Source organism: Phyllopteryx taeniolatus, chromosome 20 (assembly GCF_024500385.1).
Source record: "Phyllopteryx taeniolatus isolate TA_2022b chromosome 20, UOR_Ptae_1.2, whole genome shotgun sequence".
Classification (NCBI taxonomy): Eukaryota; Metazoa; Chordata; class Actinopteri; order Syngnathiformes; family Syngnathidae; genus Phyllopteryx; species Phyllopteryx taeniolatus.
Window position 1 is genome coordinate 8,136,442 of NC_084521.1, and position 15,035 is coordinate 8,151,476.

A 15,035-nucleotide genomic window follows, 5' to 3' on the forward strand; every position below is an offset into this window, starting at 1 on the left:
GAGGTGTGTTCAGGGACAAATGTGCAAATGGGAGTAAATATGTTATTTTTGTAATAAAGTACATAATTGTAAAAATGGATTACTAGAAAAAATTATTTGTATCAGACTGCTTTAGTTAAAACACTGTACAAACACATAATGATAACATTGAATCTATTTTATTTTGTATTGTAAGAAGAGAATAAATTATTTTGTGAATATAGTCAGCCAGAGCTACAAGGAATGCAAAGTTATCAATGTCCTTTCACCATCGGTCCTGTCATACTGTGTTGGTATAAAAAAGAACTATGAACTAGTTCCTTTTTGGATCGGTGAACTTAGTTCTAAGTTTTCAATTATGAACTGAACCTGTTAATTTTTGGAATGATGAAATAAACTTTGGACTAGTTCACATAGAAGATGAACTTCCCCAACACGGATCCTGTATTATTTCACGTTGCAATTTATATCGTGGGTTTAAAAAAACAAAAATTACATAATTTTTTTCCAATATTCTGCAGCCCTAGTATACAGTATCGACCAGACGTTACAGTGAATTAAGGGGAATCGTGTTCTAAGCAGAAACTAAGCCAGCAGTGTCCAATAACTTTTTTCTTGCTTATATATTTTTTCGCATTTGTTAGCATCTGTTAATATTGATGATTTAATTTAAAGTCCCCTGAAAAAAATTCATTTAATGCTCCGTCGAAGTCTTCTGGGAACAAACTGACAATTCAAGTTCCTTTTGAAAATATTCAAAGAATTATGTGTGGTCTCACCAGGGATAACGGTGAGGTCAGGGTCCTTGTTGCAATAATCTGTGGTACAACAAATCGGATAAAGGACTGTGTCATGTTTGAAGGATGGGGCACAGATGAAGGGTCGATCCCGCGGGAACAGTTCTTTTTCGGGAACACAATGGCGCAGCTCCGTTGTCAACCGGTTGCCTGTCTTGCGGATATTGACGAAACAGACGCCATCTGTTGTACAGCTTGAGTTGGCACTGCAGCGCTCACAGTGACATTGGAGGGCTGTGGAAAGAAGAGGGAAGAAATGGGTGCCAAGTTACAAATGAGATACAACTTAATCAAAACTAATGTCTCAATAGAAAACACATTTTCACTTTGACCCTGAAGGGAAAGAATTAATCGTTTGGAACAGAAAAAAATGCCTTTGCATTGTACTTTGACACTAAATGATGAACAGAATAAATCAAGAAAGCCACACTGGCTTACTGTATGTTTTAACTATTCAAAGACAACAATAATTTTAAAATGTATACCATCTTTAGAATGCACACTTATTTAATCCTTTTCTATGTTCGGATTTTAAAACTACAGATGGAAATTAATCGTAATTGATCTATTTCATTCTGTTCGCCATCAAAACCCATATTAACCGTACAGGCAATTTTAAAGTAACATTTCAACTTTGTTAAAGGGCATGTATAAGATTAAATAAACAATGTGCTATTAATACCATAAAACGTTTAATTTTAAGACTACTTCAACAACAACAACAATAATCAATAATACAAATGGGAATGTGTGTTGCGTGGTTCTCTGCTGGTTTATAGTGGCTTCCACCAACAACAAGTCATGGTGGGAAAATTGGGAGTCTGCCAGCCACTTTGGCCCACAAAACTAAAGACCTGGGGTAACTTCCTCTAGTCTTACTACTACGGCCACCACCAATGCAGGGATGCGTTGTTCTTAGGCGAAAACATAAGTGTCGGAACAATTCAATCAGCTGTGGCAAGGTAGGCAGTGTAACACAGCATTATATTCCAAAATAACATGTCACATTTGGACAACTTGCCCTGAGCACAGGATACAGACATTAAAACGTTGCATGAATGTTCCGTGATGAAAACATGTTTTCTAGCATTGAGCACTGCACGACATTTGGGCATGGCAACTCCTTGACAGAATTACACTTACATAAGCCACACATTTTGGGAATTTTTGCTATTACTTCACCATCTCACACACACACACACACACACAGACACACACAGACACACACACAGACACACACAGACACACACACACACAATTGTTCTTTGTCATCTGTAGTGTACTAAACTCATTTTTAAAAGTACTAGGACCCGACAGTATCTGCTTTGCTTGTTTTCAGTCATCCAAGAGCAAGAAATGATATGGGGCCGTTAAGCAGTATTGTAGTTAAAATAAAAGTCATTTAAGAGTGTTTATTTTCAATTTCCCTGGCACACACTTACGCTGACTCCATCCATCCATCCATCCATTTTCTGAGCCGCTTATCCTTACAAGGGTCGCAAGAGTGCTGGAGCCTATCCCAGCCATCATCGGGCAGGAGGCGGGGTACACCCTGAACTGGTTGCCAGCCAATCGCAGGGCACATACAAACAAACAACCATTCGCACTCACATTCACACCTATGGGCAATTTAGAGTCTTCAATTAACCTACCATGCATGTTTTTGGGATGTGGAAGGAAACCGGAGTACTCGGAGAAAACCAACACAGGCACGGGGAGAACATGCAAACTCCACACAGGCAGGGCCGGTAATTGAACCCCGGTCCTGAGAACTGTGAGGCAGATGCCCCAACCAATCGTCCACCGTGCTGCCTACCTTGACTCTCTTGTTCAAATAATTAAAAAATAAAAAACACAAAATAAAAAAAAAAGCTTGCAATGAATTTAAAACACAGATCCCGCAGGATAGCTCCATCCCCAACTACAACAATTAGACCTTTCGCAGCAGAAACTCACTGTTTGTGAGTGCTGAACATTAACTTGGCAAGATTAAAGCCCTTATTTCACAGTGGAACACAGTCAAGACTAGGATTGACTTCTGTTTGCCCCCCAAAAATATTTAACATTGGCTGGCTAATTCATTATATTTTCAAAACAAAACACAATTAAATGGCTTGCGTTTATGAATAATTAACACTAAAATACTTTTTAAATATATTTTTGCTGTATAAAACGATACAGGTTGTAGGATGAAAAAAAACAACAGCATACCAGTAGGAGGTTTAAGAGGGGGCAGAGAAAATGAAGAAAGAACAACATAAAGTATAGACAATTCAAAAAAATAATAGAGCAGTTGCATTTTATCTATTGGTGGGAAGGAAGTGCTAAACCCTGTGAGGAAGGGACTGATGCATTCTCACGCATGTATGCGACAGTCAAGTCACGAGATGCCTGAGAGAAAAGCAGCAGCATGACAGCAGCAACAGCATGACCACAGCAGCATGACAGCATCTGTTGACAATTTAATAATTGACAACAATAATTTACAATACATTAACATATAGACGCATCAATACAAAAAAGTGCATAATTACAACCACTTAAGAAGCCATATGAATGAAGAACTCAATTAATTTCAGGTAAATAAAACTGATATGATTAAGAGGTCATGCAAAGCACTCGCTCATGTTTTGGTGAACGCAGCTCCTCCTCTAAGCCCCTCTTGTTAGCACAATGAATAAATGTTTAAGTCAGAGAAAACTTTGCCTCAAGTTTGGTCTGTCTGTGGGCAGTGGTGTTGATGAAGGTGACCACCTCACACATCAGTGGCTGCGAGTGTGATTATTGTGAGTAATATGTTTGTGAATTGATTTGCACACCATCACTGCAATGCTTAGAAACATCTGTTGGTAAATGTTACATTCTAATTCAAACATTTCTTCCATTTTGTTGAAATAAATGATAGTGGAAGTAAAAGTGTTTGTAATTAGTTTGACTCATGGAAATATGATTTGATAATCTGTAATCTAACTGAATCATAGCCCTCTGAATTGTGATCAAATCACTTCATGAGGAGGAAAGAAATTCCCACCCCTAGCTACCTACGTGTGATGCGAGTGGCTATGATATTCCAATGCGAATCTGGGATGTAACTCGAACCTCCAGAATGTTAACACTCTCCCCCACATAGCCAGGCTTGTCACAAGGCACCTCCAGAATGTGGAAGTGGAGAAGATGGTATGATTTGATGTGAGTCCAGCCCTCAGCCCAAATGAACACATGTGGGATCGGCTTGGGCATGCTTAATGTGATGGAGTGACCAACGCAACCACACTGGTAGAACTTCAACCTTTCAGATTAGTCATGGAGAATGAATAGATGATACAATAGCATGACAGAAATAAACACAGGCTAACACTAGCTCCCCCATTCACACTGCCATATTATACTGCACAGTGTTTTCGTGCTTTCAGTCTTCAGTCTCAAATACAAATTTAACAACCTCATGCAAAGTATACGGGTGTCCCAAAAGTCACTATACAAATCTTTTGTTTCTATTTAGTTTCAGGTAGCATTTCGGACTGACATGGGGCCATCATATTTAAGAGTTTTATAAGCATATCATTACCTTGCCCATGGCTCACCAATTGACATTGGAGCATTAATGCAAAATTGCTAACTGGCAAGATGTTTTTTTCTGCCCCCAGCTGCAGTTCAGCACCAGTTTGAGAGGCTTTATGGCTGTCAAACTGCTCCATTGCGGAGTGCAATTTACATTAACAGTGGCGAGTTTCTTAAAACATGGTCTGTTCGTGACAAACCAAGCAGTAGAAGGCACACTACTACCACCACTGATGAAAACACCAAACTACTAGAGCAGGGAAAGTCTATCCGAGGGGCCGCACTGGAACTTAAAATCAGTAAAAGCTAGATTCAGTAGATTGATAGATTTTACAACAACAGTGGTGGATTATCGTGTTACATTCGTGCTGCAGAAACTTCAGAAGATTGGCTCCCGTTTCAGTTTAACTGTACATATATTTAAAATGCAACTCTGTCCAAGATGAAATGTTTTGACATCTCAGAAAGGCATCTCTGGTTTTTATTTTGAACTCATCACTTCATTGCAAAGAAAATAATGGAGCAGAAGAAATGTGATTTAATGTTAAAGAGCATCATGGATAAATAATGCTTGTCAGTAACTTCACTCATTATGTTGCTTATACTCCATACTTTAATACCCTAAGACTATAGATAAATTCATCAGTTAATGCTTTTTTTGCATGTTTTGAAACTTGGAAATTCCTGTGGTGAAGTTAAAGAAATACTGAAGGACAAAGTATCGTAAAAAAAGAGTCAAATGTTCTGCCTGTAATTCATATTTTTGCCATTGAAAGCATTAAGGGAACCAAAATATAAGTCAATTAATTCATTTAAAAAAATTATATTCATTGGCCGATTAAACAGTTATCTGATTTTTTTTCTGCCAAATACTGGAAGTGGCCTAAAAAATAAATCCATATCAGACGTGCCCTATCTGTAATGCACAATACCGACCAGTCTCTTATTGCTCGTACTGAATTAATGTAGACATGTACTCATTTATGCCCGGCGATTGGCTGGCAACCGGTTCAGGTTGCCTTCTGCTCGATGATAGCTGGGATAGGCTCCAGCACGCCTCCGACCCGAGTGAGGGGAAGCGGCTCAGAAAATGGATGGATGGATGTACTCATTTATCCATTATCATTAAAGTGTCTTTCCCCCCACCACAGAGAAGACAGCAGCTCAATGATACTTCAGTCATGGCTGGCTAAGTTAAGGCAAAACAACACATTTACTCAGACAACATCCATCCATCCATCCATCCATTTTCTGAGCCGCTTCTCCTCAATAGGGTCGCGGGCGTGCTGGAGCCTATCCCAGCTGTCATCGGGCAGGAGGCGGGGTACACCCTGAACTGGAGGGCATACTCAGACAACATCTTTAAATAATTAACCCACCAGACACATGAACATGAACAGTATAAAGAGTACACCGGTGGAATTCTGGTGAAACATCTGCAAAATGTTGGTATAAGAAAATGTGTATAAAAAGAAACATGTTGGTAGTCAAGGAATGATTTCATCACCAGCAGACTTCCTTCTCCTGGAAATGAACTTGTGTTGAGGGTGAATTCCAGACAGGCAGAGTTTTGAAGTGTTTGTGTGCCCATGTGCTGCATGTTTTGGGCGGGTCGGAAAAAGAATGAAGACATCAGACAGCTAAATGAAAGCCAGATGACACTGATCTATTCTGACTCAAACTCAGAACAGAAAATACTGTCTGTCGCATCAAAACAGACACAAACATGCCCAGACACCAGTCTAGACAACAAAATAACTTCCACATAATGCCAAGTAAGAATCACCTGTGAATGCTTCCAGCTCACACAGTTCTGTGTAAAACAAACACAGCAGCAAAATGGTGAAAGCAAATACTGTCTATGCATGTCTATGCATTTCTATCTGTCTATTTCTAGCTGCATCGGTAGAGAAGTAGAAATATACTCTCAGTTTCACTTTTGACTGTGGACAATGTGCATTCAAGGGCTGCCAACTAAACAGGACATTTAAAACTCAAACATAAAAAGACAGAAGCAATTAATTAAACCGAACAGCAGCAGCAAGATTCCACCATATGGTGCCAAAGTAATAATCTAATAGCTTTGGCCTGCACAAAAAGAGTGAATAATAGAGGATAGGCTCCAAAAGAAACCTGCAAATTTTCAAATGCCCAAACCCGACTTTGCAGGTGTACACTAATTTCTATATTTATGTGGCTGTAATGACACCAACAAACTGATCATTAAGCAACTCAATCTGAGCATGCATTTAATTTTGTAATTGATTTTACTGAATAGCCTCCCTCATGGGGAAATTTAATTTACACTCATCACACAAAAAACAGGCATGCAAGTGAAGTGGCATTTAACAATGCTGTACCACTTGAGGTGGGGGGATCGATGCCTTGCTCAAGGGTACCTTGAGACTACCATCCCTTCAACATCTATCTGGCATTTTTTTATTCCACAGTTGCTTTTTTTTTGTCCACAGCGGGAGTTGAACAGTGACCTTCCAATTCCAAAGTTTAATTCCTTACAGAAATTTGAAATGGCAGACAGACAGGGCCAGTCTCAGTTACAATACAGTTGACTTAATCTAAGCTTTGAACGACGCAAGTTAAAAGAGGCAGACTAAACAAACAAAACATGGACCAAAACCCTGTAACATTGCTCCCAAGGCTGCTTTTGTTTCTGAGAAATTGTGTATTAGATTTTTTTTTTCTTAAAGTCTCTTTACAATTAGTAGGGGGCGCAGTAAGTTGATGCTGATAAAGCTTTATATTCATTACCAATTGCTTCAGCTCAACAAGACATGAATGATAAAAAATTTTATTCTATTGTGTGAAGAAGCACACTATTCACTGACTTGTGTTAATGATGACCAATCATACAGATAACAAGCAGCAGGTCGCCCAACCTCTAGTGGCCACCAAATTGCAATGAGACTGTGGACACCCTTTAAGTATATTGCAAACAAGAATTATATATAAATATATATATATAGAAGCGGCTCAGAAAATGGATGGATGGATGGATATATATAAAGAGAGAGAGAGAGAGACAGAGAGAGAGAGAGACGCACATATATACCTCTATAGAATGACTCTCTAACATGGACTTAGTATAAAAGTGTCAAACACCTTGGTTTTGTCATACTAGTGTCCAGAAAAGGCTCCTCTGACAGCTACTTCTGTGTGACCCAGTTTTGTATCCACTTTGACAATATTTGTCTAAGACCGCCCCCTTTCCTCTGATTGGTTGCCTCCATGTAGAAGACCCAACCCTCACTACTTGTGAGAGCACGTGTTATGTTGACAGTGGTGGCTCGGAAGCGGAGAGGTAGGCGTGGATCTTTGCTTGTGACGTATATAAGCCCGAGAAATTTGAATGACCCGATTTCAGGCCTCCCGGCAGAAAAACGTCTGAAGCTCAGGAATGCGTGGATTATTTTCATTCATTACATTGATTGGATGTGCTGTGTGAATATGAAAACAGGATTTTATGTCATTATTGGTGCTGTTTTTATTCATCGGCCCTATATTTGACTGGTGAATAGTATCAATATATTACCGTTATCCATTTTTTTAAATCAATTCAAATTCCAAATACCTGTAACATTCAACCACAATATAGACTATATGATATGTAATGACAGACAGACTTGACTGCTAACTGAAACCACCATACACAAAAGTTACTCTTATTTTTTGGCATAGTTACCAAAATAAAAACTGACCATGTTGTATATACTACATTTTTTTCCATGCCAAACAAATGTTGTCTCCTCTTATTTTAGTCACTCATTTAGTGACTCATGGGAATCATCATTTACAGTACATCTGGCAAGAAACGCTTCAGGCTCAGACTTCCTGTGGCAATTACTGCTGCCTCTACCAAGCAAAACCAACCTTCTTCCCTGAGATAACAAACAATTCCTAAAAACTCAATGACTTTTTTCCCCCCCTTTAGAGCCAAGTTCACTGTATTTTACCTCATATAAAAGGTTTTGAGGCCATATATATTTTTAGACATGAGAATTTGGGGAAGAACAGCAGTGAACGGATAACTGTCACAATGACTATGTAATCAACTTTAAGAGACAAAAAGGAGTAAGTACAGTTTACTGGGAAACGATGATTTGTCATTACTTTAATACGTAACCGTCAGTCATTTTAAGTACTGTAAATTTCATGGGGGTGAATTCATTTTGGGGCGGCACGGTGACCGACTGGTTAGAGCGTCACCCTCACAGTTCTGAGGACCCGGGTTCAATCCCCGGCCCCGCCTGTGTGGAGTTTGCATGTTTTCCCCGTGCCTGCATGGGTTTTCTCCGGGCACTCCGGTTTCCTCCCACATCCCAAAAACATGCATTAATTGGATACTCTAAATTGCCCGTAGGTGTGAATGTGAGTGCGGATGGTTGTTTGTTTGTATGTGCCCTGCGATTGGCTGGCAACCAGTTCAGGGGGTACCCCGCCTCCTGCCCGATGATAGCTGGGATAGGCTGCAGCACGCCCGCGACCCTAGTGAGGAGAAGCGGCTCAGAAAATGGATGGATGGATGGATGAATTCCTTTTGGTTGCTCCTGCTTACAATTTGTAATGTGCAAAAAGTAGATAGGGTTACTGATCGTCTATATTTTTTCTATTAAAAAAACTTAGCTGAAATGCATTTTGTGCATTATCTATGTTTTAACTGTATCTCTGCTTTAAGTATTTTAGGAAAACTAACCACACAATTTTTAATGTATCTGTAGGAATAGTTTAAGCATCTTTGAATAGAACGTTTGAGGCAAAAATCTTGAATGGACGAATTAAGATTCAGGTTGAAATAGTGTCTTGCACCAACCCTTGACTATTTTTTTTTACTGAGTAAGTGGTGTATTGCAATACCTTTGTCCAAAGATAGACCAGTCACAATAATTACAATATTGACTTTTCATTTGTTTAATAAAATGGACACAATAGTTTTTCCGGACTCGATAAATTGTCATTATTGTGGTGAGCCAGCATACGGATAAGTGAGCGAGTTGGACGGCTGTGTCATTAGCCGCTAATGGACTCATGGAACACCACCTAGACTCAGACAACACAGACACCTAAGGGAAAGTAATTTTTTTGTTGTGTTCGAGAGCTAACGAGCTAGCTTGCGAGCTAACGAGTAGCCTACTAGCTAACGAGTTAAGGAACTAAATAGCTCGCTCCACTGCGGCGATGTCGTTTGAAACGTCAGAGCTTCACTCCAAGTTAGTCCCTCATTAGCACACGTGGGGAAGTTAACTGTTTATTAAGCATAGCCTCAGTGGCACACGTTATTCAGCCAATTGTTGACTACAGTGAACGTCAACAAATACTTGATTGACAAGTGAAGGGCTCGTCTTGAGTGGAATAAATAACCACACTGTAGCCGGATTTACATGGGAGACTTTTTTTGTCCACTCGATTGAAATCATTCCGATTGGAGAACTTTGGTCAACTCTTTATATGTGAGGGATCTATTCTGATTGCGTGAATACATGTGCACTACTCGGAACAACCGTGTGACATGCGCACTTCGTCGGGAACGTCATTAAAAAAACAACAATATTATCGTTTACCATGATAGTTTCTGGGACAATAGATCGTCTTAAATTTTTTTTTAGCGTGATAGGACTATTCACACATTAATACAACAAATGCCACTCTGACCAACAGTCGAGAGAAGAATTCCTCAGAATTCAAGAATTCCTTCGAGACTTGAAATGAAAAGACAAAGCCTGGCAGTAAAGAATTGGGGAGGGGGGGAAATGAATAAAATTTCATATTTCATTAATTAATATCAATTCAATTTTACCAACCCTTAACAATATTGTTACACATTCAGTAAGAGGGCCAACACAGACACAAAGCCTTTAAGTATCCAAGGCAGTAATCGAATTATCTCTGAAACAATGTTGTACTCGGTCCAGTCATTGTTTGAGAAGCCACGAGTTTATCTTAAAGCTTGGCAAGATGAATTGGAAAGATTATGACTTCTAAATTCTTATTTGTCTGATTACACAAAATGGTTTTACACCAAGATGTGTTTTTTTTTCACCAAGATATGATCACGCCAAAATTCAAACAGCCTGAGGTTTTTGTGAAGCCACCACAGAAGTGTACATGTAATGACAAAGAGAGAGGTGTGCTGATAATCATAGAAACAGAAATTGAACAAAAGTAGTGAGGCTAATTTATGTTGCGTTGGAATAAATTTTCAGCAAAAAATCTCCCTGCGCCTGCATCTAAATTTTCGCCCAGTACATATAGGACACTGTTTTTGACAACAGACATGACGCCAATGGAGGAGGTATTGATAATGTTCTCTTCCATCTATCCATCCATTTTCTGAACCATTTATCCTCAGTAGGGTCGCGGGTGTGCTGGCACCTATCTCAGCTGACTTATTTTTTTACTTTTGCTGGTTAAGAAACTAAGCTTTGAAGAGATCCGTATCTTTTCAAATAAGCCAGTAGTTTGTTATGAAGAAGAAAATAAGTTCTCGAGAGAATAGCAAGGAAAGATGTGTAAGAGGAACAAAGTCCTCTTTCAAGCTTCTAAAACTTAAAAGCCCCATTTTGACAGGAGGTACTTAAAAAGAATTCTAAATGTTCAATGCTTTTTTTTCCCTGGGACCTGCAAGAAGTGCAATGTATGACATTTCAAACACCTATCCTAAATTTAACACCATTCGCTGCAGTACTCTCACAAAGCTCACATTGCAGCCACATAACCCAGAGGGCTTTGAAACCAATGTACCTCATTTCCTGTAGAACAAAAACAAATTGTCCTGGAGCTCAACACAAAGGTGATCTCTGTATTGATCCAAATAATTGTGATTACGTGAGATTACGATTACTGCTGGAAATGCCAATGCATGTTGAACATCCATTCAGGTTTTTGCTCAACACATCTGATTCATGTTTTCCCCTTGTTGCATTTGACACAGGAGGACTCTCTACATCCATGATGTGTGTATTTTAGTAGCTCCTGCAAGCTTGTTGCCCTACCCCCATCTCAGGAATGAGATGGGGATGTCATTCCTGAGATCATTCAAGGGAGTGAATGAGTGTGTAACCAACCTCATGCACCCCACCCTCCCCTTTCTTCCAGCAAGACCTTTCACCTTTGAGAGTCATTTCCATAGGTCAAGGCCCCACAAACCGTGTCCTCCCAGCCCCCATTCCACCATTCCATTATGGCCACCTCTTTGTCTACACCAGATGTGCTCTCGCTAAAGGCTTCTTTCTACTCGCGCGGACGGTGACCGTGCTGACGTCACTGCGGCTCTCCCACGCGTAGTTTGCCCTTATACTCGAGCGCAACCCACGCGCACTGTTTTGAAAGTGTGCTGTAGTTCTCCTCCAAGTCAGGGGTCTCGCTAGGGCTGGTATTGGATAGGACACTACAGGGTGGAGTTTCCGCTGCATTTTTTTTGCCATTTCCGGTAGCCGTTTTTACTTTCCTTTCAGTAAAAAGGAACAAAGCAACAACAATGGCGACCGTGACAGAACAAATGAACCTAGACCAGATGATACGTTTAATGATACTGCAAAATCGATCGAGAAGGCGGCGACGTAGATGGTATGTAGAACCAATGGGCACGCTGGTACGTCATCACAGCATGTGACTAAAACGGACCAATCACAAGACATGATCTCTGCTGTGTTCGACGCGCAGCAACTATTTTTGTCAGGTGCGCGGCAAGCTACACAGACGTGCTGCGCAGGGCAATTCGTCGGTCACGTGATGCAATGCGTATAGTGAGTATAAAGAGGCCTTAAATGTGTGCTTGCTTATGTGGGGCAAGAAGGTGAATTATTTGTCCTTGCTGGAGCCAAATCTGAGTAGGGTGGTGTAAACTAAATTGTGTCTCACATTATAACAGGGCCAGAGGACCAGATACTGTCCTTGACACCAATCAATTGCAGGTTCTTAACACGGGGGGCTGATTTAACTCCCAGTTTTTGGGGGCTTGTGACATTTGCATTTTAAACGGCTCGCAATTAACTCATCTACACAGCGGGGTAAGAATATGTCGTCACATGGCAATTAATCTCCTTCAGAGTAGAAAACAACCACAGGAGTCAAGTTAAGGAATTGGTCTCTTTTTGTACATAAACAATCGACTTACGAATTTGTAGGAACTGAACTCCTTCTGGAGTACAGAATCCACTGTAGTTTTTTTCTGTGAAAATTTACAAGTACAGATGATTTTTGCCAATCCCCATTCACAAGGTCATGTAGGAGTGATTAAAAACAGTTATATGTATGTTGTAACAGCAGTTGACGATTGACAGTTGACATTTGCGATGACTCAACGCATAAACAACCGCAAAACAAAGTTCTCATTCTTAGATTTCAGCAGCCTCAGCAGTCACTCTTACATCTCTCCACCTCCTGAAAATTGTTTTTTTAATAACAAAATATTGACACAAATCCTAGCCTATTAAAGTTGCAATCGAATATTTAATTTGCTTTGTGCTTTTTAACATGTGCACTTCTGAACATTTGTAATGATTGCCTGCAGCTACACATTTTGCAACACGTCCTTTGGAAAACCGTGTGGCAAGTTGCACTTCCTTTACCATTACAGATAAAACTACACCAGCTTTATGTGAGTTTTTTTTTTTCTGAACAAAGACATGGGTAAGGACACCCATAGAAATTGAGAATGGGAGCCGAATTAGGCCATACATCTGTCTGAAGCGCTGGTCTGATGAATATGTAGGAGTTTGATCTAAAGGTTAAACAGCGAACACCCTGACAGCTGTATGCCCGTACGAACACACGTCCGCACCTGCACACGAGTCAAAAACATTTCCATAACTAATCTCACAATTCCAAATATTTTTTTCCTCTTCACATTTGTAAAACAGGTGATTGCACATAGCAGGTTTGACATCTACAATGCCATTCATACACATCAGCAGAGAGGGTAACTAAGGCTATATTGTGTCAGCCACAGATTCAATGCGTGCCTAATTCATTTCATGGTATCACAAAGAAAGGGGGCTTAATTTATGGCTTTGCTGTGCCTCATGGGGAGAAATTTGTGCAATTTTCTTTTTTCCAAATGGTCCTCTGGTCAGTCAAGTCGGACGCAATTGGCTAGAATAAAAGACCTTTAGAGGCCACTGTGCCCCAATTAGCTGCAGGGTGAATAATCCACTTAAGACAAATAAATGCTTCCCTCAAATAGATACCTCCTTCCCAAGGGAAAAAAAAAGGTAGTAACAGTAATTTCCATTCCAGAGTGAATAGACATATTTTTCACACACGGACATAAAAAAAGTTAACTGTAGAGGTTGGGGAAGTAATTGATTCTAAAATGCTAATTAAATTAAATTAAATTGATCAATACATTTGATCAATTATCATTATCAGTTGTTAAATAAGGTAATCCTAGCAGAACGAAAAAATTGAAAATTTGAAGTGCAGGGCCAGCCAAGCGGCGGAGGTACAGCTACCAGTAGTAAGCGATAGGGCTTTGCTACCATCCACAATAATATCACTATAGTATACTACTAGTATGTAGCAATACTGACTGTATTGCAAAGTGGTTAATGCAAAGTTTTATCAAATTTTATTACAATAGTGTGCATAACCACTTATGGGAACCACTGCCCCAACATAAGCCATCTGAGTCAATAATTTCTACTATATCAACATACAGCGGACAAAAACTAAGATATGATTGTGACATGTCAGGGAAATCACTCACTTGAGTCTTCTTGAATTCAATCTCGTAGCCCTTCTCGCAAGCACAATGAATACATATTTATGTATGTCAACTGCATCATGTGATACAGTACCAAAACCACCACCATAACCAGAAAATATTACTACAATTTCTGTGGCTGTGGCTCTGATGAAGGTGATAGCCTCACACGTCAATTTACACATCATGGAGCAAGACTGAGTGCGTAATTTATTATTGATGTGAGTGATGTGTGAACTGATTAACACAATGCAACCTTTTTTCCACATCTATCATGTATTGGGGCAATTTGAGCTGATGTTTCTGTGTCTCCAAATTCTATGTGAACAGCTTTTGACGTTGTCATGTGTTGTTTCACCAACTTCAGCAAGCAAGATTGTTTAAAAGGGGTCTGCGGTTTGTATTTAATTTTAGAGGCTCAAAAGAAAATGTTAACCAGCTGTAGTTTGATCAGCAAATAACTCAATGTGTTGATGGTTTTTGCTCCGATGGTAACGTTGCAACACCCTCCAATTGTCACTTGTTACCCATTGGACTAGGCCTGGGCATTGTTAAGAACCTCACAATTCAAGTCTTTAGGTTGTAATTCAATTCGATATTGATTCTTTAGGTTGCAATTCGATTCAATATTGATTTAAATGCTCTGATATTGATTCAGTAAGAAGTACAAATACACAAATAAGAGAAAATGTTGACAATTTTGAAATATTTAATTTTGTCGCTCGCTTCACACTGCCACGGCTGCTTGCTTAGTCGTCATTTTGGCGTTGTTTGGTCTAGTGCAGCTTCCGCCAAAACAACGCGACTCACATGCAAAGAACCCCTCCATTGGCTAGGAGGTGAATCGATTCAGATGATTTGCTGAATCAAAATAGAAATGCGGGGAAAAGAATTTTTACCCACAAAAAAATACAAAATAAATGTATCTACAGTTTATTTTAATGTTGGAAATGGGTTATTACCCATATTGTTTGAAAGGT

At 39.6% G+C, this 15,035-nt stretch overlaps 1 protein-coding gene across 1 annotated transcript in view; it reads right to left on the bottom strand.

Annotated features, from left to right (window-relative positions):
• tgfbr1b (transforming growth factor, beta receptor 1 b) overlaps positions 1-15,035 on the bottom strand; it is a 45,865-nt gene that overhangs the window by 21,472 nt on the left and 9,358 nt on the right. Inside the window, exon 2 of the mRNA XM_061758113.1 lies at positions 759-1,010. Within this exon, the coding sequence (XP_061614097.1) occupies positions 759-1,010 (252 nt within the window). The remainder of the gene's footprint in view (positions 1-758; positions 1,011-15,035) is intronic.